A 27703-nucleotide genomic window follows, 5' to 3' on the forward strand; every position below is an offset into this window, starting at 1 on the left:
TGTTCTCTATTTTTATAGCAAATGTCTTTAGCGCTTGTTTTCTCAAACCATGTGTGCACTACAGGTGCTACAGCAGCACAGCTGCAGCACCACTGTAGTCACTTCCTACATCGACGGAAAGGGTTTTTCTATCGATTGTAGATAATCCACCTCCCCAAGAACTATTCCATCGATTTACCCATGTCAGCACCAGGGGTTAGGTGGCTTAACTGTGGCACTCAGTGTGACTTTTTCACACCCCTGAGCACCATAACTATGTTGATGTAACTTTTTAAGGGTAGACTAGGCCTTAACGACAGTTGATGAATCATAACTTCAAGTTTTTAATTTATTGCCTTTGTCTCAAACAAGTACGTTGTTAATTCTTAATTAGAGCTAATGCTATAAATTAAAAAGTGTGTTCTGTATTATAACCAGTATCCTGGTGATATAAACACATCTCCTACTTGGTTCTTATATTTCAGCAAAAGTTGGTCAGACTGACCTGTGGTGCTATTGTTTAACAATAGCACGCTTTATCTCATTGTTCAGTACTGTACATGACCATTATTTGTCCTTCAGAAAAAACATTCTGTTTTGAAGTCCTAGGGAATAAGAACTTTTTACGTAGATGACCTTCACCTATCGGCTACAAAGGGAAGATGTTGATATGGTGGTAATTTGCGTTTAAGAAGCCAAACAATATATTAGTGAAGTAAATTGGTTTTTGGAAGCAAACTGTTGTCCAAATTAAATGTATTAAATAAGTGTCTAAATTTATGCGTTACTGAAAACTATTTTATATTTACTTGTCGAAGTAAAGAGAGCCTTGAACCCAGTAAAGTATATATTTTTATCTGGGCTGATTTTGCATTCGTAACACTGATGGGGAAGCACATAGTTGTGTGTGTTGCATTACAGAAAGAATATTGGAGTCTTTTGCATCTCTCCCTATTCTTCAATTTAAATATTCTCATGGGTTTATAGTGCTGGGCAGGTTAAGAAAACGAGGTTAGATGTGATTAATAGGACCTGATTGAGATGTATAAAATCTGAGGTAGAGAACGAGCTGCTGCTGTGAAATCATTTGAGATCTCATACCATCAGGCTTAAAAACAGGAAAGTTTCAGTCCTTTCCCTCTGCTTTGCTGGTCATTAAAAAGGAGTTTTGTTCATTGCTGCTGTATGATGTATAAATATTGGGAATATCATCTTGTCTGGAGATCTTGGAGGACAAAAGAACAGGAGTGGGAGTCTTCTAAGCTCTTAATCGAAAGATTGGGATGATGATCCTTTAGCAATGACTTCCCCCTAACTGCATTTCAAGCATTTACTTTAAATATATGTTTACAAAAACACAAACCAATATTCCCTTTCTACTGTTTGGGTTTCCTTTTCTTGATGCTTCAGTCATAATTGTACATAATTGTACAGTTGTCTATAGTCTTCCTAGGGAATCAGTGTAGATAAGACCTGAATGTACATTGATGAGGATTGGACTCTCTTAAATAAATACAAAAATTAAAAATATTATGTTTATATTCCAGGCCTCCTCCTATGTATTGCCAAAAAAGGGCAAATAGTTTTCAGGTCATCATCAAAAGAAATCGAGGAAAATTTATTTACACTGAGGGCATTTTAATAGGTGGAACACACTGTTACAAGCAGCAGTAATTTTTTTTTTTTTAAGCACAGAGGGGGAACTTTTAAGAAAAACACACAACAAAAAAATTGAGATAAATAAGCAGAGGGGCCCAAAATGTTAAACTTTATTTTTCATGGGTTGGACGTGGGGAAAGAACAAAATTCTTAAGATTATTTGACTAGTTCAGATGTTTTATAGATCTGTAGAATCAGTAGTTTCTCAATGAACTGTAAGAACAAAACTCTGTAGAATTATTATGAATGTTAGGAAGCTTGTTGCCAGCAAAATATTTGCTTTGAGAAGCTGAACTACAAGGACATGTTTGTGATGTTTAACACTCCCCCCCGCCGCCGCCAGTTAAATCACTTACTTGAAAGGAGCTGGAAAAAAATGTATCCTAAGTGAGCATAAGTAACTATGTATCTGAAGAAACTGCAGTCAGATTGCACTGACTCATGAGAATCAGAAAAATACTTGGCAAATTATATCATAATTCCTAAAGCTATGGAGAGAGAGGTATAGTCTATTGCAAGTGTTGCACTAGGAACCAGGAGGAAGTTGTTCAGGGCAGTGACTAGTATAGGTATTTGCTAGGTAAGGTATAAATTAAGGCAATAATGCAATGAACCTACAAGGCTCAAGGCCTGTAAGACAATATCTTAGCCAAACTAAGGCATAAGGCCCCAAAAAACCTTAACATAAGTAGCTAACCAAGACTAAACCTAGATAAAAGATCTCAAAAGATAGACTGCTATAATGACTAAACTGCTAGTAGGTAATCGCTGAGGTGGTAGTTTATAACTGCTTGTGCTATTTTTAGTTAAGGACATCTGACCACAAGAATGCCATGGTAACTAATTGATGTATATGCTAATAAGCTTTAGGTAAAAGGATTAATAACCTATGGGGGAAGGGCACACCATCATTAGTAGGGTGCGAAACTACAAATGAGGAAAAGAGGCTGAAACCCCTACTGAATATGCATTGGGCATTGTGGCATCAGTGTAACACATCATAAAAGTTGTATCCCAGTCTGTGAGCTGGGGAAGGGAGAGATGTAGCTCTTGGGAAAGGCCAGGATGACTACCAGTGGTGACGGTGAGGGGGAAGATGAGGAAGATAACTAGCATTTCAGGGTTGTTGTTTTTTTGCAAGGGATGGTGTGAGGATTGGGATGCTCTGCTCATTCTGTTTTACCTCTACCTGCCTTGCTGGGTTGGTGTGTGTGTAAATTTGCTAAGTGTGTTAATAAGACTATTATAACTATAGTATGATGTGCTAAGTGAGAGAGTGTTGCAACCATGCACATTGGAGATCCCAGCTGAGCAGTAATTCTGATAATGCTGGGCCTGATCTTGGGACAAGAACCTACCAAATTTCAGAGTGCTAAATGGGGAAACTAAATCAGTAATTTAATCAATATACAATCAATAGATCAGGCAGCACTCATTTTGCAGCATGTAGGTGGTGTGGGTGCTTTCGCATTTTAGTTAATCGTTAATTCAGTTTTAATCCCGGATCTATGGCTTTTGGATTCAACAGTGCTGAGCACCCAGAGCTTTTATTGAATTCACAGGGAATTGAGTGCTCAATACCTCTGAAAATCAGGCCTTTAACCTCTCTGCTTACCTTCTCCATCTGCCTCATGAAGTTAATTTACATACCTCATTTGACTGTTGTAAGGATGTAGTAGGTAATGTTTGTAAAGCACTTTTCATGTTCAGAGTCCCAAGTAGTATTAGATAGTCAGGGATGCATACTGTGAGCCATGTTTTGCGACATTAAAATTCCCAAACGTCACAATTAAGTTTACTAAAATAAGTTAACTGAGTACTTAACTGTGGTGCAGCATATTTGTTCCAGTTATACACTTTCCTCCTTTTCATGTCTGCCCCCAAAATTGAGTATTATAATGAAGATGATTATGCTTTGAGCCTGGCACCCCACTGTGCTAGCCACTGTAGAAACATAACAGAAGCATACCTGTGCCCTAAAGAGATTATGATCTAAGTGTAATGCTGTAAATAATGGGTAGATAAAAACAACCAGATGGGGGATCACAGGGAAACCATTTAAATGACTGTGTTCAGCCTGAAGAACAGTGGCCACGTAACTTGACAATGTTTAGGCAGAGGGTTTACTTTTTGTAGGCATCATGGCAGAAAAGAGGTTTAAAGTCTGATAAGAACAATTATATTTATTTTGAAATAGTAACCTTTTTCTAAAAATGTCCCTTGGATCTTGTTCAAGACTGCATTTCCTAATGACATACGTAATCTGACCAACTTTTACTGGCCATACTGTTGGATCCCACACACTGCAACGAATTTAAATCTACTCAAATGCATAATCTGTTGTTAAGCAAAGTAAAATATAGGCTACAACAAAAATGTAGACTTGGATCTTTGCTGTAATGTTTTCTATTTTGTTGAATTTATAAAGTTTCTGGATTAGAACAAGTTAATGTATATGTTTAAGACAGTTGTGTGGGGCAACTGGAAAATGACTAGGAATTTTCTATTGTACTCTTAACAAGGCTTTTGTTACTTAATTGTTAATTTGCAGAATACAAACATATCTGTATGCAATACAAATTAGGAATAATGATGCCAAATTTGGTGAATATTGGCTAAATACTTGTTGGGAAATGTTCACTCATAGCTTCTGGTTCTCTCCCACTTCTGACATGTCAGCTGATCTCCAGTATAGTTGGACACATTTCAGAGTCCAATTAATAACATTGGCTTCCTCTTGGCATCCTACCTTAAAGTGAAGTTTATAATTCTATAAAACAATAAGCCAACATTTGAATTAGTGGTTTTCTTTTGCCATGGTTACAGTAGCTATACATATAATAAGTAAAGCATAAATGATTCATGCTCAACCTACTCTTTCCATTTTCCTGGCTAATTCTGCCTCTTCCCCATACGTTTACCCTTTACAAAACAACCGTCCATCATTTCTAGCTCAGTAAGACTCTGAAAACAACTGAAAAGAAATAAAAGGACAGATTTTTTTTTTCAAATCTTTCAGATATGCCTATTATTTCTCCTAACTCAGTCAGCTACTCCATATTGAAGGATAAACTTTCAGTTAAGAAAAATAACAAAACAAACAAAAGCCCATTGATCCTATCTTTCAGATAAAACCTACCTGTTCTATCAAATCTACTTAAGATTCACCTCTGCCAGTTTTTATATAAATAAATCCTGAGCTGTTGACCTGACCTTGTCTATAACCTCTAATTGTAGCAGATAAAATAGGTAGTAGTTTAGCTTAATTACAACATAATTCCTTCAAATGTTGCTTATGCATGAGATTTCAAGGAGCTTTAACAATATGGAAAATGTGAAGCGCCTGCCATATTCCACTTGTTCAGGACAAAAAAGCCCTGGCAAAGGCTGCTAAATTTCTCATCTGTAATCAAAGAATAATTCCTGCAACGTTTGGGGAAGGTACACAGTGATTGAATCAAAGATTTAAGTTTTTAAGACAATTCAGCCTTTTTTAATGGAACTGTGACTGGTGCTTCCATAATATTCTAATCATTCTGCAGTCTGATGTAAAGGCATTTTGTATCTGCTGGAAACCAGGGGTAGTCTTAACCTGTAATACATGTATTTTCGTCTAATGTTGCTTACTAATGTCCATCCTGAGTAGAGTATTAGGATGCAACTTGCTAATGAGGAAAAGATTTTAAAAAACCATCTTCCCCCACCACCCCAAAAAACCCTGAAGGCATGAATTCATTTTCAAAAAAATAATTTAATTAATCTCAGAATTCTTCCAGTTTAGTGAAAGGAAGTCTGGATGGAATAAGCCTTTAATGATTGCACATAATTTTATGCATGCAAAATTTTTTGGAAAGGCTGGGAAAATGCTAGGGAAATGTGATCTAGATGAAATTACCATAAGGTAGATGTACGACTAGTTGAAAGACCATACTCAAAGTAGTTATCCATGGCTGGCTGTCCAACTGGGAGGATGTATTTAGTGGAGTCCCACAGAGGTTAGTCCTGGGTCTGGTACTATGCAGTATTTTTCGTTTAATGACATGCATAATAGAGTGGAGAATAGACTTATAAAATTTACAGATGACACCAAGCTGATAAGAGGTTGCAAGCTCTTTGGAGGACAGGATTAGAACTTAAAACAACTTTAGCAAATTGGAGAATTGGTCTGAAATCACCAAGATGAAATTCAGTAAAGAAAACTGTAAAGTACTACACTTGGAAGGAAAAAGTCAAATGCACAATTATAAAATGGAGAATAACTGGCTTGGCTATAGTACTGCTGAAAAAGATCTGGAAATTATAGTGAATCACAAATTGAATGAATCAACCATGTGACACAATTGCAAAAAAGTCTGTTATCATTCTGGGGTGTATTAACAGGTATCGTATATAAAACATTGGGGACAGGGAGGTAACTGTCCTGTTGTACTCAGCACTGGGGAGGCCTCAGCTGGAGTACTGTGTCCACTTCTGGATGCCATACTTTAGAAAGGATGTGGACAAATTGGAGAATTCGGAGAAGAGCAACAAAAATTATAAAAGGTTTAGAAAACCTGGCCTGTGAGGGAAAGTTTTAAAATAAACTGGGCATATTTAGTCTTGAGAAAAAAAGACAAAGTGGGGACCTGGTAAATTTTCAGATATGTTAAGGACTGTTGTGATACGGACTGGTCAATTGTTCTCCATGTCCACAGAAGGCAGGACAAGAAGTAATGGGCTTAATGTGCATCAGGGGAGTTTTAGATTAGATATTGGAAAAACTTTCTAACTAGAAAGATAGTTTAAACTCTGGAATAGACTTTCAAGGGAGGTTGTGGAATCCCCATTGTTGGAGGTTTTTAAGAACAGGTTAGACAGCCGCCTGTCGGGGATGGTCTAGGTTTACTTGCTCCTTCTCAGCACAGAAGTCTGGACTTGATGACCTCTTGTGGTCCCTTCCAGCCGTACATTTCTATGATTCTATGCTTGGTGTAGAATTACTCATTAAGAAGCTGTGAATTAAGTGGCCTGCATGTGAAGTTGTGATTCAAATGGAAAAGCCCTTCTTATGAGAGCTCAATCACTGAGCAAAACTCTCACACAGGTGCTCTGTGATTGAGGAATGGCAGCATAGCTCGTGGATTTAGGAGAATTTAGACTAGTTGTTCATTTTTGTCCAAGTTTTAAAAGAGACAAAACAATGCCAAGAGTATTTTTCCTTTTGTTATTCCCAGGGCTTTTTAAGTGTCCTATTCTGCTAGGGGAGATTACTTGCAGTCATTAGAAAGAAAATTTGTGCAAGGGACACGTACTATATAATATGATGTTATTTTTGCAATACTTCAAGTTGTTCCATGATTTTACTAAATAGTGAATAGTGTCATTCATGACTAGTCAATAAATAACTTAATTGTTAATTAACTGATAGAATATTATGGTATTTGTCTTGATTTGAATAAACCAGAGCAAGAGGAAAAAAGTATTTACAGCCTAGATATTTTCTTTCTCCTGATGAGTTAGAACTTTTAAAGTAAACAATTTAAGTATATATTTAGGGGGTGTGAGCCATGTAGTTAAGATTGTGAAAGTGTACCAAACAAAGTCCAGCATTCAGGCAGTCCTCGTACCTTCCTGCTCTAGGCATTACTAACATTATGTAGAGGAATCCTTCATGAACATTCTAAAATTTGAAGGAGAGCTCCATAAATGTGTTCTACCTTAATTTTATATGCAACGTTTTATTATATCATGAATAGAAGAGATAATACTTGGATTTAGATTTGTAATGAGTCCTCTACATAGCAGATGTCACATTTGTGTGTATTTTTTCCCAGCTAAATTGTTTTTTAAATGATGATCAGTTTTTCAGTATGTTTACATGGAGCTGCTCTAAGAATCTTCACTTTTACTGTAGTTTCAGTCTTAGGCCTAGAGATAGTAATGACTGTTGTAGTCCATGTTCTTGAAACATTGCCACGCTTCTTAAATTTTATTGTCCAATATGAGATGATAAAATCAGCCATTGTTATATGTGAAATGAAAAAAATAAAAGCTTACAGGTTGTGTGCAAGAAGGAAAGATTCTGTTACTACTGAACTCTTCCCTCCTTTCCCAGCCCATGAATGCTGAGAAAAATTCTTCCTTCTGTTCTTCAATTCCTATCCCATTTACCCTCAATCTTTGACTTTGGTCTTCCATCCTCCAAAGAAAAGAATTTCCACACCAATTTTTCAAGTCTAATGATCTCTGTTCTGTTAATGTAATTATTATGCATTTGTGGAAGAAAACTCTTGAATGCCTTATTTCATTCTACTAAGTAAATTTTCTGTCACAAAACCTTATTTCAGCTAAAGTGTTGACAGATTAATGTTGGATGTTATGTATGTACAATAACCTTTTGTTGTTCCTTCCTTCCTTCTCCCCCATCCCCACTGTTTGTACAGGCTCTTCAAAGTAACCTGAAGTACTCCCTCTTGCCAAGACGTCTGATTATCAGTAAGAGATTATCTCAGTGCTTACATCCAGCTTTACCTAGTGGAGTGCATTTAAAAGCACTAGAGACCTATGAAATAATCTTTAAAATTATTGGGACAAAATGGCTTGCCAAAGACTTATTCCTCTACAGGTAAATTGCTCTTTGAAAACTCAGACTTAAAATTTCATAATAGATTATTTTTTTAAATGACTGAATCTTTCTTTTTCTTTTTTTAAAGCTCTGGCTTGTTTCCCCTGCTAGCAAATGCAGCAATGTCAGTGAGGCCTATTCTCCTCGGTTTGTATGAGAAATATTTTCTTCCTCTGCAGAAGTCCCTCTTGCCAAGTCTTCAAGCCTTTATAATTGGACTGCTGCCTGGATTGGAGGAGGGGTCAGAAATTTATGACAGGTGGAATTGCTTTTGTTACTTTAGAAACATAAAATGCAATACTCAATCACTTCCCTATTTATTGAATTTTTATTTATTTATTTTGAAGGAACCCATATCTAGAAATCCTCATCCAGAGGGAGGGATGTCTAATGGAGGGATACTGAGTGATGGGATGGAAAGGGGAAAAATACTAGAAGTTGGAAGGGAACAAAAGAAAGACAGATGCATGAATGCAAGGGGATGTGGGGGATGGGTAAGGGAGAAAAGAAATACAAGGATAAAAAGAAATTGAAAAGTTAAACTTTGGGGGGAAAGTTGCATTGAGGCAAATTATTGAGTTGTCCACTATATTTAGAAAGCATCACAGCTCTCCTTTCAAAATTTCTGAATGCTTACCTTTCAAATCTGTAATGGGGTATTGAGGAGATCTTTGACAGACTAAACTAAGCCTGTGTTTTTTGCACTCCTTAAATCTTTTGATAAAGGGGAGTTCCTGTTTTCTGTACATATCTAGATTGCAAGCATTCTATACCAGAAGACCACCTTGTGGTCCTGGCTGCACTAGTAAATGTACCACTTCTAAAACTCACTATCAAAAATGCCTTTTTCACCCAAAGCCCCTTAATGTGGTATTGAAAATGATGACCAGCTAGTGTGGTCAGGTTCAACAAAGTTCAACACACTTTGTAGCAATGCATGCTAGATTCCTGGTTGAAGAGGTCCTGTTGCAGTACACTTAGTCACTAGGCTTTTGGTTATGTAATGATTGTACTTCCATCAAGTAATAGCTGTAACAAAACTATTTTGTAACAACCTGTTGGAGGAATTGCGCTCCTAGATAACTTTCATTATATTTCACTGAATACTCTCTATACGTAGACAGTGACTAAATATTTGTCCTATACAGTACATATGTGTTTTCCAGATTGATGCATTCCGTTCTCCTTCCCAAGAAATGGTGGAATTGAGTTTAGTTGTAATTGTCTGTTTTGACAAAAGATGTTTTGTTTAGCTTCATGTAATGTTTCTTTGTAAAACAGTCTCAAGTCATGAAGGCGTAGAAAAAGCTTTATTTACATGGACATTTAACATCTATTGTTATGAGTGAACAAGAATAAGCTGCATTTGTTTAGTGACTGATGACTAGCTTTTAATTGCTGAATTACCGGCTGTTAGGCAGATGGATAAGTATAAGTGTTGCCTCTTCTACAACTGTTGCACAAAAGAGTGAGTTTAAAGCGTGTGTGTTGTTAGATTGGTTTATACCAGGGATCGGCAACCTTTGGCACCTTTGGGCCGGGCCAGTTTGTTTACCCGCTGCGTCCGCAGGTTCAGCCGATCGCAGCTCCCACTGGACACGATTCGCCACTACGGGCCAATGGGGGCGGCAGGAAGTGGCGGCCTGCCTGCGCTGCTTCCCGCAGCCCCCATTGACCTGGAGCCAGGGCCGGCTCCAGGCACCAGCCTACCAAGCATGTGCTTGGGGCGGCACCTGGAGGGGGACGGCGCTCACCGGGGAGAGCGGAGCCACAGCGGGCTCGCCGCCCTCCCCCCAGCGCTCTGGCCGGCCGGGGAGAGCGGAGCCGCCCTCCCCCCCCGGCGCCCTCCCCTGCCGCGCTCCCCAGCGGGGGCGGCAGGAGGCTTTTTTACCTGGGGCGGCAAAAAAGCCAGAGCCGGCCCTGCCTGGAGCGGCAAACCGTGGCCAGTGGGAGCCGCGATTGGCCGTATACAGTGAAGTATTGGTGCAGTTTCTTTATTCTGACCCCAGTAATTCTTTTGAATCAAAGTCATCTTCTCATCTGACCTAACCAAAGTCTTTAAAATATTTTATTTATTTGAAACTCACTAGGTTTGAAGTAAGAATTAACAGTAGTTTCAGGTACTACACTTTATCCCCAAGGTCCCCTGTCAATTTTTGTGGTTTTATAATCTTTTTTTTTTTTCTTTTCTTTTAATATTTTTTCTCTCCCTTTCACTTTTAGCTGTGTCTCTCTGGGGACACACAAATGGGATGGCTAATCATAGTGAAGTCTCTTGTAGTGAAACACTATAACTTTACATGGTGGTGCAAAAAGCACAAAGTAAGCCGAATGACAAGTTTTTTTCTTTAGTTTTTGAGTTTTACTCTTCTTGGTTGTGTAAGAATGGTAAATAAAACACTTTAAGGCGGAAGCGATTAAGCTGGGTAAATTTTACTTCAGCTGTATTGAAATCTGTGTCTGTGTTGAGTATTTTCAGAAAATCTCCCGCTGTTGGCCTAGCACTGATGTATCTCCACTGTTGCTAGCAATGGTGGAAGCACTAATATAGATCAAGCACAGGCATTCTCAAATTTCAAATGAGAAAATTTTTCAGGACTTCACAGGAAAAAGAACACAAGTCATTTTCCCTCCTTTTCCTGATTTCAAATGCAATTTTTCCACTCCAATATAATAAAATACAAAGCTGAAACTATAGGGAGCATAAATCAGGGAAGCATTTTGTCACATTACCCCAAAGTGGATGAAATTTAACCATTAAGTGCAGCAATACTGTGAAAAGCAACTTTGCAAAAAGATATCGTGTGATCCCACATTTGATTATTTAAAACTCAGTCTGCTAAATTTACAAGTACAAATATGTGTGGGGTTATTTTCCAACTACCAGCTCTGTAAGCTTACACTAGAATCTGAAAGTCAATTTAGGTTCTTTTTGGCTCGGACATCAGCAGTAATACATCTTCTACAATCAGAACATAGTTAATAATTCTGCTGTGTGTGAACTAGAATAGCAGCTGACATACTCATAGCTACATTGGTTGTGCAGGATTAGCAATTTTTGTGAGTGAAAATTTTGTGGTCATTAAAGTAAGTAAGCTAACTGAATGTACACTGGAATCAGGTTTCTTAAGGAAAGGTGTTTCTCTTTTACGTGGTTGGTTTTTAGAGTAGAACCAAGCTTTACATTCTACATGCAGTATTATTGCAAACAATTGGAAGTTAAAGATGGAAGAAGCTTGACACAGTTCTGGGCAACTGCATCTGTATTCCCCCTCTATGGTCCAGCAGGGCATCCCCTTGGGCTTTCGGCTCCCCAGCCATTGCCTCGCTTGGAGACACCCACACCCACACCCCTCTCTTTCTGACTAAGGGATTGCCACACTTCACAGTCCCCTGACTATACTGTGAAATCCTCCACGAAAGACAGGCTGCCTAAGCAGGCTTCTTTTGCCTTCTTTTCACAGACGATACACAGTGTAATTGCCACAAACATAAGGTTTCACACAGCTCTTTCTAAGCAAGAACGTTTTAGTCTCAAGGTAAAAGCATTACAGAGTGAACTAATTTTAAACAATAAAAAAAAAAAAAAAACCCCACACAAATGCTAATAAGTTTACTAGAGATCCCTCATCCCAACTCCAACATGTGCCCCTGCAGTCCTTCAAAATCCCACATTGGGTGTTCCTGTGGTTTCAAGATCATAACATCCTTTTGCCCAAAACAAGAACCCTCATGAGACTGTGAGGCACTCGTTTACCTCACTTGGGCCTTTTGAAAAGACCATGAATAGGTTGTCAACCAGACAATGGATTTCTGGTCAAAGCAACGCTTCGAAAGGATGGACTCAGAGGTGGGTCACTTGCATTCTCCTCACCTCAAGTATTTGCTGGGAAATCTACTTCACGCTTACTGTCCCCAAAGTTGACGTTTTTACTACTTCTCAAAGATTTCATTAGTCATGTCTCTGAGAAAAGTGGCATACAATTCCACAATAACATATAAACAATTGCCTTTTTAATACAATGGACCCCCAAAGGCATTAAATTTAATTCAGTAAAGTTTATCTTTATTTTATAATATTTGTCCAGGATATTATCCTATCTGTGTCAAGGCTTTCACACACTCCTTTTTCTTCCTCAGGCAAGGGGGTGTGATGATCCTTTGGGCTAACCTCGACATAATTATCACACAGTTTTTAGATGTTTAAAATAATACTTTAAATTTAGCTACTATAGATATTGAACCTGATCACCTAATATATTGTATTAAAGTGTACACTGTACAAATTTCATAACAACCAATGAAAAGTTAAAGTATTTATATTGCATTAGTGCAGAGATGAGCTACTGAGCAAACACTAAAATCATGCGTGTTTCACTGAAACAGTGACTTAACACACAGCTAAAAATCATCATCATTCTGTGCAAGTCCTTATAGTATGCATGAGATTCTTTCAGTGCAACTGGTTCATGAATTAGCTACCAGAAACTAATGCATTATTTACTGTCCAGTTACAGTTTGTGTGACATTTATGCAAAACGGGTAGTTGCTGGAGAAGTTGCCAAAGTGGGCAGACAAACCATTGTTCCATTGAATGCGCACAATGGTAAGATTCGTTACAGCACTTGCCATTATGGCAAAATCATATTGGAAAGGGTAACTGGGCAATCCCGCGGGCCAGATCCAAAGCCCTGAGGGGCCGGATCCAGCCCGTGGGCCGTAGTTTGCCCACCCTGAGCTACACGGTATTAACAAACTGAAAGTATTGCACTTGAATTCAGTGACAGAGTTCAATGGAATTAACATTATATTTTACATGGAAAGGTAAATCTTTATAATATTATTACCTTTTTTTTCCCCCCACACAGAACAGATGCTTTGCTTGTGAAGCTGTCTGTACTAACAGGCCAAGAAGTGTTCTATGCTGCTATCTGGGGGAGTGTTCTGGTCAGCCCTTCTATAAGACTTCCTGCTTCTCTGTTTGTTGTGAGTCATATCAACAGAGAGTTGTCTGGAAAACAGCAGAAGTACATGCTGGGAACTGATTATAAGCTCACAGTAAGTTCATTACGTTGCTAATGGAATATTCTCAACTACCATAATGCTGACACATACTGGAAAACAGTATCCTTCTCCGTACAAATTAAAGTCCCAATCTCTTTAAAGCGCATCAGTAAGAGAATGAAATGTCTAATTCAAAATTTGCTCAATGAGTGCAGAATCTCAACTGAAGTGATAATAATGAAAAATAACTCTTGCAAACTTTGACCAATATGTAGAATGGCAAATAGGTCATTTTAAAAAAACATGGTCAGTGATGCAAATAAGAAATGGATGGTGTTGCCTTGTTACAGTAAAACTGATTTAACCCTGTTATTTAGTTATATTGCAGTAGTGCTCAAAAGACTCCAATCAGAATTGAGGCCCTATTGTGTTAGGCATTGTACACAAACGGTTCAAAATCAGTATCCGTTTTATACACCATAAAAAACAAAAAAGGAGAGGTGGAGTGAGATCTAATGCATTCTTACACTTAGTGAAAAGACTATCCTCTGCAACCACTAATATTAGCTGCCTACCTATTGCAGTTGTCCAGAAGTGCTTGGGAGAAGAAGATTGGAGAGTCTCATAATTCTTGGCTCCAGAAAGTAGGACCAAAAATTTGAAAAATGGGAAATGAGTAGAGAAGCGGTGCATTGGGGGAGTGAACTGCCTAGGGGTGGCATGTCCTTGATAATTTTTAACCAAACTCCTTTACAACCCCAGCATTTCTGCACTCACCTTGGGCTGCAGTTTCTTTGGTTACAGGAATATTAAGTACAGCATTAAGGATTTGACTTGGTCTAAATCAGAAAAGACAAGAAATGAAAAATAAAGCTGACATGCCCATCTTTGCTTACTCCATTTTGCCTTTAGGAATGGAATGTCAAACTCTGTCATTATATGTCAGACAGTGTTTAAGATGTTCTTGTTTTTTTTAACTTTAACACTGTGCACCTTCTGACATTATTTAAAATAACATACAACTAAACCAAACAGCAGTAAACCAACAGGAGAACTCCAGTATCTATTGTCTTGTATTTAATTTCCTTTTTTGAAATTGAAAAATGTTTCATAGGTTTTAAATTACCTATTGTTTTACCAGAAATACTGGAATAACTGTAACTAATCATCAGACAGGATGTGTCATCTCAAGATGCATTGGCAGGCATCAGATATTCAAAATTGTGGCCTACCCAGATATGTGGAAATGCTAATCATTATATATGGAAACAATATAAAGCTGAATCATTTTTATGTTCTCCTATTTGTGGAAAGAAAGTTCTCTTTAAATATGTAGTTTTAAATATGAAGTGTCGCCGTGCCTCAGTGGGTCACAGCTGAAGATGCCAGATGCAGGACAAACAGCTGAGAAATTACCCAATAATCATACTGTTGTCAATCCTTTAGTATCTAATAGCTAAAGGTTTATTTATAAGAGAAAAGAAAAAGGAGAGAGGTCAAATGGTCAAAGGAATCAAATACATTCATGCATTGCAAAGTTCTTGGATCGGGTTTGAAGCAGTGATGAAATGAACTGCTGGTTTATAATATCTCTGGTAACATCCAAAAGATTGGAAGGCCTTCAGTCCATTGATTAGAATGCTCCTTTTAGCGTAAGTCCGTAGTCCAGAGCAGGAAAGAGGCAAAATGGAGATGTTCCAGGGCCTTTATATTTTCTCCCATGTGGAGGGAAAACTCTGTCTTACGCTATGTCTACACTACGGCCCTTACAGCGGCATAGCTGTAGCAGTACACCTGTGCCGCTGTAAGGTCTCCCGTGTAGTCGCTCTTGGCCGACAGGAGAGAGCTCTCCTGCCGGCATAATTAAACCACCCGCAATGAGTGGCATTAGCTATGTTGTCAGGAGAGCCTCTCCTGCCGATATAGCGCTGACCACACCAGCACTTTTGCCACGGAAACGTCTGTCAGTCAGGGGGGTGCTTTTTTTACACCTCTGACCGACAAAAGTGGTAGTCTAGACAAACCCTTAATTTGTGGAAAAGTACAGGAACAAGATGGAGTCCAAAGTCACATGAGCAAGTCACATGCCGTTGCATGCTGTGATGAGTCACACCAGGAGTCATTACCCATATTCTGGCTAAAATGTCCTCCGGAAGGCCCATCCTGCGGGGATAAACTTCTTCCATGGCCCGTTGTGTTCGTTGATGGGCCATCAACTCGAATGGTCCAGTCACACTGCTAGCTAGACTAGATGTAAACTAATTTAGTTATCACAGGAGCAAACACATTTGAAATAAAGGTATATAGTCAATACTCATAACTTCAGGTACAAAAAAGATAAATGCATACAAACAGGATAATCCTATTCAGCAAATCACAACTTTTCCATTGACACTTTACATGACATACTTTGCACAAGATTTGTTGCAATTGTATAACAGTGATAGTAACACTGATATACATGGTCACATTTTAATCATATAACGTCACACCAAGTAAAGGTACTGATGTTGGTATTCCTTAGAAGATAAAATAAATAATTAAAATATTTAATAGCTGTCAACAATATTCATAACTTAGGTAACGATTATAACTATAAATAAAATGGTGGTATGTTTCTTTCTCAAATAACAGGTAAAATCTTTGCGTGTATCAGTATTGGATTCAAATGTTCTTGTGCAAAGAAATACTTTGGAAGTGCTTCTCTTCTTTTTTCCATTTTATACATCTTTGGTAAGAGCATTATTTGAATGTCATTATGATTACATTTTATTGGCGGAAGGATAAGATCTTACTGAGGGAAGATTCTTGTAGGGTCCTACATAATGTAGATATTCCTGTAAATACACACCAGTTATTTTCTCTTTCTAAGGATATGTCTATATGACAAAACAACCCTGCAGAAGCAAGTCTCAGAGCTCAGTTCTACAGACTTGACCTCATGGAACTTTACACTGTGGCCATAAAAATAGCCACATAGATATTTCTGCTTGGGTTGGTCTTTGGGTTCTGAAGCCTGGGGAGGGGAGTGGGTTTGACCCTGAGCTCCAGCCCAGTCTGGAATATCTACGTGATTATTTTTGGTGCCATAGCATGAGGTTCACAAGCACAAATCTGTAGACCAGGGCTCTGAGACTTGCTGCTGCAGGCTTGTGAGGGGGTGGGGGAGGGTGTTGTTTTTGTTTTTAATTCCCTTTCTTCCCCTCCCCATGTAGACATACCCTTCGGGTCTAATCCTGCACCATTTGCAGTCACTAGTTTGGCTGTGGATGGGGTGAAAGTAACGTACAGGACTTACCGGTACTGCTGGAGTCCTGAGGGGGGCGGGGCCTCTCAAGATTTAAAGGCCCTGGGGCACCAGCTGTGGCTGGGAGCCCCGGGGCCTTTAAATCAACCTGGGGCTCTCAGCTGCAGAGGTGGCTGGGCGCCCCCAGGGCTCAGGGGCAAATTAAAGGGCCCTTTAAATCCCTCCGGGGCCGGGATTTAAAGGACTTGGGGCTTCCCGCTTCGGCAGGGAACTCTGAGCCCTTTAAATCCCTGCCCCAGCCCGGGTGCCGAGCTGGGGCGGGATTTAAAGGGCTCTGGGCTCCCCGCTGTGGCTGGGAGCTCCGGGACTTTTGAATCCCTGCCCGAGCCTGGCTGCCGGGCTGGGGCTGGGATTTAAAGGGCTCGGAGCTCCCCGCCCCGAGCCCTTTAAATCCCCGCCGCGGAAGCCGGTGCGGTCCAGCACGGTGTACTGGCTCTTGCCTGTACGCCATACCGTGCGGTACCGGCTTATTTTCACCTCTGGCTGTGGACTGCAGCAGGATCAGGCATCCACTTTGTTTCCCCAAAGTCCCACATAGTGGTTACCATCCATTAGGCCTGAGACACCACTGGTGTTCTTAAACACACACTTAGGGGTTGCTAACATAAAATGTGAAGAGCTCAAGCCTGAGCAACTATGTATAGGAAATGAACTGGATTTTTATTTTTCCCAGCTAAGAGTTCTTAAGTGGTTGAGGTTGTCTGGACTAAATTAAAATATTTACACAGTATTTGCAAAATCAAATACTTTGTGCCTCATTAAATAGATTTTTCCCCTATTGCTTTTTGCTAATTTGTCTCCTAGCATCATCCTAGTGTTGAAGATGTCAGCTAATTTAATTTGTTAGTGAGTAACAAAATTGGTTAATTCTTAATTAGGCTTGATGTCTTAATTGTGGTTATACAATAAAAATTTTGAAGATGACCATGCGATTTTAAAGGAAGACTTCAGTGGATCAATTTCTACTGAGATTTTAAATTGCAGGTTGTTGGTTTGTCCGTGTTCTCCTTTAGTAGGCTAGATCTAATAACATATCTTTGTCAGTATTATATCTGATACCGGTAGCCATTAGAAATTATTTAATTGTGAATTTTACAGTTCACCTACAGCTAAGTTGTCTTTATTCTTTGTCTAGGACTACAATGAAAGTGCTATTCCACTGCTCAGGTCTGATGTAGTCCATATTCTCTCAGCAGCTACACAAACGCTCTTGAGGAGAGACATGTCACTAAATAGAAGATTATATGCGTGGTTGCTAGGTACTGTGCAATATGTGGTGACATTAAGTTTAAATATCTAATTTGTACTTTGTCCTCTACATTTGAATATACTTTTCCAGAGATAAATAATAGAAGTCTCTTCATTCTGTTCATAAATGACAACTCTTTTGCAATTGAGAATTCTATTAAGCCAATATTGTTTCTGTTGATAAATAAATTCTGCCTTCTTAAATCTTAAAGTCTCTAACAAATACTTGATATCCCTCATCACAATTCAGTCTCGGAATGTCTATAATAAGTTTGGGAGATAACTTTAGTCAGAGAGCAAACATGCCTGAATGTGAAGCAGAAATGATTGTTCTTTGTAATCCGTGAATCTCGATTTACATACCATAGCATTTGAGTATCTACAACAATTCTGTACAGATGCAATTCTTAAACTGTAGTATGTGAGCTGTTGTCAAGTAGAAAAAAGGGTTGCTTTAAAGTAGTGAATCGGAATCAAATCTTATCCCAATTAAAATTACAACGGTGATAACATAGTTTCAGTAACAAACTGATAACAATAATTACCAAGTTAGTCTTCCATTTATAAGACTCCTTAATACCAGGCTGGCTTGGTTGTCTCTTCTCTCCATATGAAGAGAGATTAGTAAAATAGGGACTTTTCATGTTGGAAAAGAGATGACTAAGGGAGGGTATGATAGAGGTCTGTTAAATCATAACTGGTGTGGAGAAAGTAAATACGGAAGTACTATTTACTCCTCATAACACAAGAACTAGAGGTCACCAAATGAAATTAATAGGCAGCCGGTTTAAAACAAACAAAAGGAAGTATTTCTTCACACAATGCACAGTCAACCTGTGGAACTCCTTGCCAGACGATGTTGTGAAGGCCAAGACAATAACAGGGTTCAAAAAAGAACTAGATAAATTAATGGAGGAGAGGTTCATTAATGGCTATTATCCAGGATGGGCAGGAATGGTGTCCCTAGCCTCTGTTTGCCAGAAGCTGGGAATGGGCAACATTAGATGGATCACTTGATTTCTTGTTCTGTTCTTCCCCTCTGGGGCACCTGGAATTGGCCACTGTTGGAAGACAGATACCTGGCTAGATGGACCTTTGGTCTGACCCAGTATGGCTGTTCTTATGTTCTTATTGCTAGTGCAATGCTCTGTCCTGAAGAGAACTGATGTTGGATCTAAAGCTTCAGTAATAACTCACAAGGGTGTCAAGGTTTTAGAAGAGGCACAGAAAATAGCATGATGAAATCTTGGCCCTGGTGCAGTCAGTAGCGATACTCCCATTGGCTCCATGAGATCACAATTCTATCCAGTTGCTTAATCTCTGTGGGGAGGGAGGAGGCAACGACTTTGATCGGCTCTGAAGGGATCTATCTATCTCTATCTTTCACTTCCAGAAGGATGCTTCAGGCCGACACCATTTCAAGGATTGGGAGGGATTTGATTAGCTGTTGATGATGGTGATACATATATTACCAGGATCCCATTGTGCTAAGCGCTGTACAAAGACAGAGCTAAAAGATGGTGCCCGCTCCAAGCAGCTTACAATCTAAGTATAAGGCAAGAGACAACAGATGGATATAGACAGGGGGCTAGTCTACACTGGCAATGCTAAAGCGCTGCTGCGGCTGCGCTTTAACATGCCTCGTGTGGTCGTGGTGCAGCGCAGGGAGAGCACTCTCCCAGCACTCTATAAAAAACAACTCCACAAGGGGTGTAGCTACCAGCGCTGGTGCACTGTCTACACTGGTGCTTTACAGTGCTGAAACTTGCTGCGCTGGGGAGTGTTTTTTCACACCCCTGAGCGAGAAAGTTGCAGCGCTGTAAATTGCCAGTGTAGACAAGCCCAGAGAGAGGGCGGGAGAACCAGGAAACAATGAGACGATATTGGTCATAATAGGCATTGATCTCAATACTCCAGTATCACAGCCATTATCAAGTTTTTTGTGTAGATATCACAGAAAAGGAGCGTTTTAAGGGTTTTTTTTTTTTTTTTTTAAAGGATGTGAGTAAGACAGTTGCAGATGTTTATGGGGACTTCCTCCTGAGTATCACGGGAATGTGGGAGAAGGCACAAAGGCGCTTGTTTGGAAATTTTAACAAATGGGCAATGGAGTCTGGCATCACAGACTAATTGGAGGCAGGAGTTGACAGCTCAGTAGTGAATGAGAGATGATGGGTAGGGTGGGGATAGCCCATGAAGGGCCTTGAAAGTGAGGACAAGTGGCTTATGTTTGATGTGCTAGAGAAGAGGGAGCCCAGTGAAGGGATGCAAAGAGAAGTCATGTGGTCAAAACAACCAGCAGGGAAAATGATCTTTGCAGCAACTTTCTACTTGAATCCAAGGGCGGCAAGATTGCATTTGTCCAGGCCAAAGAGAAGAATGTTGTAGTAATAGTCATGAGAGCCTGCACAAGAGTTTTAGCTGTGTGGATGGATAGGAAAATATTTTAGATGTTATGCAGAAAAATCTGCATGATTCAGTCATAGCCTGTAGTAGAGGCCCTAAAAAGGGGCCCAAGCTGCAGATGAGACACAAGTTACTTGGTGGTTGGCCTCCACGTAAGCGCACATTTTTTTGAAGGCATTCAGCCTGGACTGGAGCATAAACTACATCTTGGACAAATTCAGGTTAAAATGAATATAATTGCTTCTATTGCTTTTTTTATGGTATGTATGTTACATCAGTATTTTCTGTACTCATGATGTTTTTATTTAATTTGTAGGCTCTGATATTAAAGGCGGTACTTTTGCTCCAGATTCTGCAGCTTTTGAAGATCATTCCCTCTATTTTTTTGGAAAATATTCCAAAGATCTTTTAGTTGAGGTTGGTATTTATTTTGTTAAACCTCAGAACAAACTGCTGTTCATCTTGTTCACTGTATGTCCTTCATGGCTTCTCTTCCTGAACTATAACAAATGGGAGGAGATCATTATTTTGTATTCATTTGACAGGAAGTCTGAACGCATGCTGTGCTGTTTTGTTCCATTTTATGGGCATGCAATGTAAATGGAATCTAATGAAAACTGCCAGTTCCATCTACGCTAGCCTACCCGAATTACTAAAAACAAATCCTGTTTATCCAAAACTTTCTTGCGTATGTATCAAATAAACTGAAAATTTCCTTGATTATCTGAATTAATTTATTATCCCCCCTATTCTGTTTCAGTAATCTAAGTCTGGCACCTAGTGCAAGCATCCAGACCTAAAATTATTAATAAAATGACAGTATCTCTCCTTAGTAGTTGTCACATTTTGGTGTTTTCTTTTAACAGGCTTTGATTGAAATATTGCATCAGAAGTTCTCAGAGTCTGCCTTAGAAGATCATGCATATCTGAAACCTTTCCGTATCCTAATTAGTCTCCTTGACAAACCTGAAATAGGTAATATTAAATATCACTACTGACACAGACTGCTAAGAACTGCTGTACTATAGTGATGACATGATGTATAGAAGGCTTTCTGTTAATCACCTCCAAATGGTGCAGTCCCTCCTCTACCTCAGGTTCCAGCCCCTGAGTCCTATATTGCAGAGCAGCCATCCATTTCAGTCTCAATATTCTGCTCAACTCCCCACCCGGGGGCTACTTTCTACAATCCTGTCACTGATCTGACTTTCTCTTTGGTCTTTGCCTGCTTCTGATCACAGCCCCTTTCCCAGGCTGCGTACCTCCCCCTGGCTGTTAGGAAAACAACAAGTTCTTACCCCTCCCTGGTCACCTTCCTTATCTCATTTAGCTTAGTTTCTTGGGCAACTCTCTCCTCTTTCTGTACAGTGTCTTTCCCAACCTTTGGCCATTCCTGGCAAGCCTCCTCCCTAGGCCCATCTTGCTCCTCCTGAGTCTCCCTTGACTGATCTGCATATCCTGTTTCCCGCGGTAGTCACGTCCTCAGTCTGTCATGTGCTCAAGAGATCCACAGTCCTATTATGCAAACTGGCAGTGCCTCACCCATAAAGGGCCAGCACATCCTCCTACACTATGCAGGTGCCAAGATTACATACCTGATTTGCTGTATACCAATATTTTGTAAAACCTACTCAAAGAAGTATTTACTGTACTTGAACATATGACAGACACAAGATGCTTATGAGTAACTTGTGGTTATTTGAAACTTGTGTACTCTTTGGCAACTTGTTGCTTACGAAGTTTGTTTTCTCGCTGAAGGAATCTCATGCCTATAAACCATCTCCTGTAGAAAATGATGTTTTTTAATGCTGTGCAGGAAACTGGGCATGGTAACCCTGCTTATGAAGATTTTATCACAGTATCTGTATAGATGATACCATGAATGAATAATTCACATTATGAGCTTATAAATATTTAGCTGACAGCGGCTTAAATTTTTTAGTATTTGTCTGAGGATTCTCCTATTTCATGGATGGTGGAGAGGAAAATATCTTTGTTTGCCTCTCTGAATGCATTTGCCCCTTTGTTCTTTACAAATTCATCAATACATCAGACAGCATTTATGTGAAAAACCAGGATGAACGTGTACTGTCCTTTACCAAGTGAAAAAATTTTGTACAGATTTTGTTCAAGGCGCTCAGTTCAGTGTTCATTTGTCTACAAAGGAAGCAAACTTCTTGAGTGAATGTAACATTCCTTCAGATGCTCAGTTTTATGTAACAGGATGCTTGCTTTTCTTGTCCAGGCGTGACTTTCTTTTAGACACATTGTAACACAGGTAGATTTCTTTTTAAAGGGGGCTTTCTTACTTAAGAAATATTTATAGGATATAAGTTGTTACACTTAGAGCCTTTTGTTATGTATAAGCACTGTTTGGTGTATGGATTTTATTTTATTTTTTTAAATTTCTGAGCAGGAAGGCACTGTTAAATAAAACTATTGGATCTATCAAATAATATATATTTTGTACATTAGGATATAAACTAAGCTATAATCCAAGAGCAAAAGCAGTGAAATAAAACCTGTCCTGCATTCATCTATACCACAAAATTAGAAATATTCCTATTTCTGTAGTACACAAAAAAGTATTAAAAAGCTTCTTGAGCCTTATAAGTCAATGTGAATTAGACACTTCATTTTGAAATCAATATATTGCAAAGATACTATGCAAAAGAGCATAACATAAAGAGAATATTTTTCTTCAAGGCAGTGTGATCTAGTGGATAGAGCACTAGACCTCGACTCAGGAGACCTGCGTTCTATTCCTGGCTCACCCACTGGCCTGTTGGGTAACTACGGGCAAGTCACTTCATCTCTCTGTGCCTCAGTTTCTCCATCTATACAGTGGAAATAATGGTGCTGATCTCCCTTGTAAAGTGCCTTGAGATCTATGAACAAAAAGCACTATATAAGCTGTGACCAGGGTCCCAGTGGGGGCCAGCTGAGGCCACTCAATTAGGGTGAACTGCAAAGAACGAGGTAGACAATCCCCAAAAAGCTGGTGGATATTTCAATACTTTGATTTACCAAACCAGCATAAAACAGCTGCTTTATTACCTTACTGGTTACTCAGAAATCCAAACAACACAGTTCCCTTAAAGTGATCCAGCCTCAGGCCTCCATCCAGGTACCTAAGTCAAATATGATGATTTCTGAAAATCTTATTTCATCATATAAAAGAAAAGGTTCTACAAATCCCAAAGGATCAGACACATTACCTCCCAGGTTATTGAATATTCCAGATCTTACCCAAATACACACTACAGCCAATTCTTATTAACTGAACTAAAATTTATTAAAAAACTAGAGAGAGTGTGGTTAAAAGATCAATATACATACAGACATGAGTTCAATTCATTGAGGTGCAGATTCATAGCAGAGATGGTGAGCTTTGTAGTTGCAAAGAGTTCTTTCAGAAATAGTCCATAGGTTCTACTCCAATGTCCAAATATCATATTCAGGGTGTTCCAGCATAACTGGGACCTCAGTCTTGTGACTCAAACTTCCCCTGATGAAGCCTAAGCAGATTTGAGATGAACAGGATCAGGACCCAAGGATCTTTTATACAATTTCATGTCTTTTTTGACAAGTTGGAATTCCTCTGGGAACAAAAGGTATTTAGCATGACTTTGAAGGAGGTCCATCACTGGTACTTAGCCATACAGATTAACATAATGCAATTTGCTTGTTCCTCCACCATTCTTAGATGACTTGCTAAACATTTCAAAGAGAAATAAATACAGAGAGATCCTGTGTTTACAATTCATTTAAATGCCAGGATGATCTTTTGATCTCTGAATTAACAGAATACAACATAGACAGGGACTATTGATTACATTGTTGACCCTATTAATATATATGTAAATACATAAAAACGCAAACATTATCTGCCCACATGTCTTTTGAGGGTTATTTATTTTACAGGATGTTTAACCCTTTCTAGCCATGCATCACATAAGCATGAAGTATTAGTCCTATGCAGCTTCTTGAGGTTCATGGCTGAGCCTCAGATGTGCTGTTAGCACTATGGACTTGCTTTTCGAAAGCGCAGAGCACCCACAATTCCAGTTAAAGTCAATGGGAACTACAGTTGCCAGCCGTTCTGAAAATCAGGCCTTCCTTAGTGTATTTCTGATGCTTTTTTTCTCTTCTCCATGTGTTAACCTGTGTGATCCTACCAACTGTTCAAATTTCCATGTATGGAATTGAAGACTTCGTTGTAATGCCAGCATATTAAACTGGCAGTGGGAACCCCCTGGAATTTAACTGTACAATTGTCATTTGAGACATGCACGCTGTATATTAAATGTCATTAGCACACATTTATATAAATGTCTGAAGTGATTTAAAAACAATGCAGGCATTCATTAAGCAACTACCTTGTGATCTTTTGAAGTGAAATATGGAATATACAGCCCAACTTTTCAAGCAGCTTCACAAGAAATTGTAAAATTCTGGCAATCTCACATTCTATTAAGGTGTACAAAATGAAGTTATTTAATATGCAAATTTTTGATCTCACAAGCGGAATCTGGATAGTAGTTTAAAATGTCATAGAAAATTGTCTCATCCCCATACTTCCCATAAGTAACCATGGGATAGTAGTTCAGTTTTAGACTAAAAGCTTGTAATTCATTAGTTCTGTAATCAGTTTGGAGTAATTACTGGATTTATTTTTCCTTTGATTGCAGGGCCACAAGTTGTTGGGGATTTGTTCCTTGAAGTGATTCGAGCCTTTTATTCTTATTGCAAGGATGCCCTGGGTTCTGATCTTAAACTTGGCTACAGTCAAAGTGGCAATGTACTTACAAGGTATACCGTAACCATTTTCAACTAATAGTTGAAATTGTATCTTTCATAAGAAAGCTTACTAAAGTAAACTACACCTCTACCCCGATATAATGCGACCCGATATAACACTAATTCGAATACAACGCGGTAAAGCAGTGCTCCGGGGGGGCGAGGCTGCGCACTCCGGTGGATCAAAGCAAGTTCGATATAACGCGGTTTCACCTATAACGCGGTAAGATTTTTTTGGTTCCCGAGGACAGCATTATATCGAGGTAGAGGTGTATTCAGTAATCACATTGGGTAAATCTTACCTGTTTGTTAATAGCATAAGTTCTAACAGTGTCTTTTTGATGTAAAAAAAATGAAAATCATCAATTTTTTTTTTTTTTTCCCCTCCAATCTGTTTTTTATTTTCCTTTATATTTCCTATCTTGAGTTCTCTTTTAGCATCACAGGGTTGTTCTCTTCCAACTAAGAGGATTTGAGATCATTGATTTAGATTCTTGGCTGATAACATCATATTTATATATGCAGTGTTGCATACATAAATACATACACCCACCTTGTCTCTCTAACATCAGATTTATTACATAAATGTGTTGACAGAGCTCAACTTTTTAGTTCACAAAGGCCTAGTCTACCCTAGGGGGGGATCGACCTAAGATGTGCAATTTCAGCTACGAGAATAGCGTAGTTGAAGTCGACGTATCTTAGTTCGACTTACCTCACGTCCTTGTGGTGTGGGGTCGACTGCCGCAGCTCACCCGTCGACTTTGCTTCCGCCTCTCGCCGAGCTGGAGTTCAGCAGTTGATAGGAGAGCGATCGGGGATCGATTTATCACGTCTACACTACATGCGATAAATCGATCGATCCCTGCCCGCCGATCCGGTGGGTAGTGTAGACATACCCAAAATCAAATTAAAGGTTAAAGATTTCTTGTGTCTTCAGAAACACTTACAAAATTTAGCTATTCCAAAATGGTTGGTTTTGATTTTTGAATTAAGGAACTTCATGTCTTTTCTTCAGGCCAACTTTCTAAGAATAGTTCAAATAATACAAAAATGTGTATACTTGTTGTTTAGTCTTCACTAATCATTCTTGTTCTTCTTACAGTGCGATCAAAGAGAATAGAAGTGCCTCAGAAATTGTTAAAACAGTCAACTTGTTGATCACATCCCTAAGTACAGATTTTCTATGGGATTATATGACCAGATGTTTTGAGGACTGCTTCAGGTAGTTATGCTGTCTGGCATTAATGCAAAAATAAATTAAGAATTACATAGCTAGGACAACAGAGTAGTGTCAATGAAAGATTCAAATGCCAGTGTCATGATCCTAACTAAAGGGGCAGAGAGATGCATGGTTAGATACTGTACTCACCATCTAATACAAGTAGTTAAATCTGAGGCAACTGTTTCTAAATACAAAATAAACTGCCATGGTTTGGTCACTCTTTCCAAAAAGCAACATGGTTGTTTTCTGGAGGAAAAACTGCATGTTCATAAGTAGAAAGCAAGGAAATCACATGGGATAAGATCATACTTACACTAGGATGATCTTTCCTGGCCACTTTGTTTTTTCAGCTAATGTACATAAAATACAGCATACAGCAACTCCCCATACAGAAGAATCTGGCCTAGTGTCTTCTCACATGCTATGTAGAAATGAAATTAATATTGTTTAAGAGGCACACAAGGTGGCCAAACTTTTGTTTTTAGAATAGGTATACCTATTTAACTGTAATCAAAATTTTAATGGAAAAGTGCTTCTTCCAAAGTGTGCAATTAAGTATGAGTGTGTTTTCATTCTAAACCTAATTAGGTAGTTGAAAGGAGGTGTCCTGTCAGTCAGCATAGTATTTAAGCACCATAAGTAGTGCTTGAAATGAGCCAGTATTTATTGGAATGGGATAATAGCACTCTTCCTTTATTCTGCTCTTGTCTATGCGAGTTTTATAACTTTTTGTCTTCAGAAGATGAAATTCCCAGAAAATATCCCTTTATATGCTAGGCTACTAGTAGTTGGGGGTTTCCTCAGCACAGCAGAGAGGAATTAGACTAACGGGTAACATTGCTAAGTATCTAATATGAACCTTAAAGAAGAGAAGAAACTGGTGCTTATTTTGATCAAGATAATACAGTGTGGCGTTGTACTTCTCTTAACTACCATATGATAGGATGCTAAACTGTACACAACTTTGTGATCACAATAAAATGTTGATAAGAACTTGACTTAAACAGCCAAGTTGATAGTGGATACAAATCGGCCTTCTTGGGTTGTGTAGTTAGCATGGATGCCAATATAAAGTATGTTTAGGTTTTTTAAAAAAATAAATAACCCACACTTTCTCTTTCAATGCCAGGAATAAATCCATGCAGACAAGATACCCTACTGAGAATGTCAGCACTCCTCCTACAATCTCAGAGCTCTGCACACTACTGTTGTTCCTTCTTGATGTGATTCCTTTGGTAAGACAAGTTTGACCTAAAGTTAATCATTCAGAGTCCTAACTCTCATTTCCTTTCCCTTTTATCAGATAAGTTTCAGTTACACAGAAGTATTGCTTTTATTTTGGTGGATACATTTTTTTTTTAATGGAGGAACTACGTATTCATTTGAAAAGAAAACTGATGAATAAATACACAATCCTTTGAGCCAAATCCTGCCCACTCTTACTCGTGTGAGGAGTTCCATTCAACACCAC

General features: G+C 38.9%; 1 protein-coding gene across 2 annotated transcripts in view; it reads left to right on the top strand.

Moving 5' to 3' along the window:
* Nucleotides 1-27703, top strand: part of DOP1B (DOP1 leucine zipper like protein B) — a 91705-nt gene that overhangs the window by 16364 nt on the left and 47638 nt on the right. For both annotated transcript variants that reach the window (XM_054048850.1, XM_054048858.1), the window contains exons 3-12: nucleotides 8061-8242; nucleotides 8331-8501; nucleotides 13111-13300; nucleotides 15881-15979; nucleotides 17689-17812; nucleotides 20524-20624; nucleotides 21074-21182; nucleotides 24899-25019; nucleotides 26113-26232; nucleotides 27362-27467. In XM_054048850.1, the coding sequence (XP_053904825.1) occupies nucleotides 8061-8242; nucleotides 8331-8501; nucleotides 13111-13300; nucleotides 15881-15979; nucleotides 17689-17812; nucleotides 20524-20624; nucleotides 21074-21182; nucleotides 24899-25019; nucleotides 26113-26232; nucleotides 27362-27467 (1323 nt within the window). The remainder of the gene's footprint in view (nucleotides 1-8060; nucleotides 8243-8330; nucleotides 8502-13110; nucleotides 13301-15880; nucleotides 15980-17688; nucleotides 17813-20523; nucleotides 20625-21073; nucleotides 21183-24898; nucleotides 25020-26112; nucleotides 26233-27361; nucleotides 27468-27703) is intronic.

This window comes from Malaclemys terrapin, chromosome 1, assembly GCF_027887155.1.
Source record: "Malaclemys terrapin pileata isolate rMalTer1 chromosome 1, rMalTer1.hap1, whole genome shotgun sequence".
In the NCBI taxonomy this organism is placed as follows: domain Eukaryota; kingdom Metazoa; phylum Chordata; order Testudines; family Emydidae; genus Malaclemys; species Malaclemys terrapin.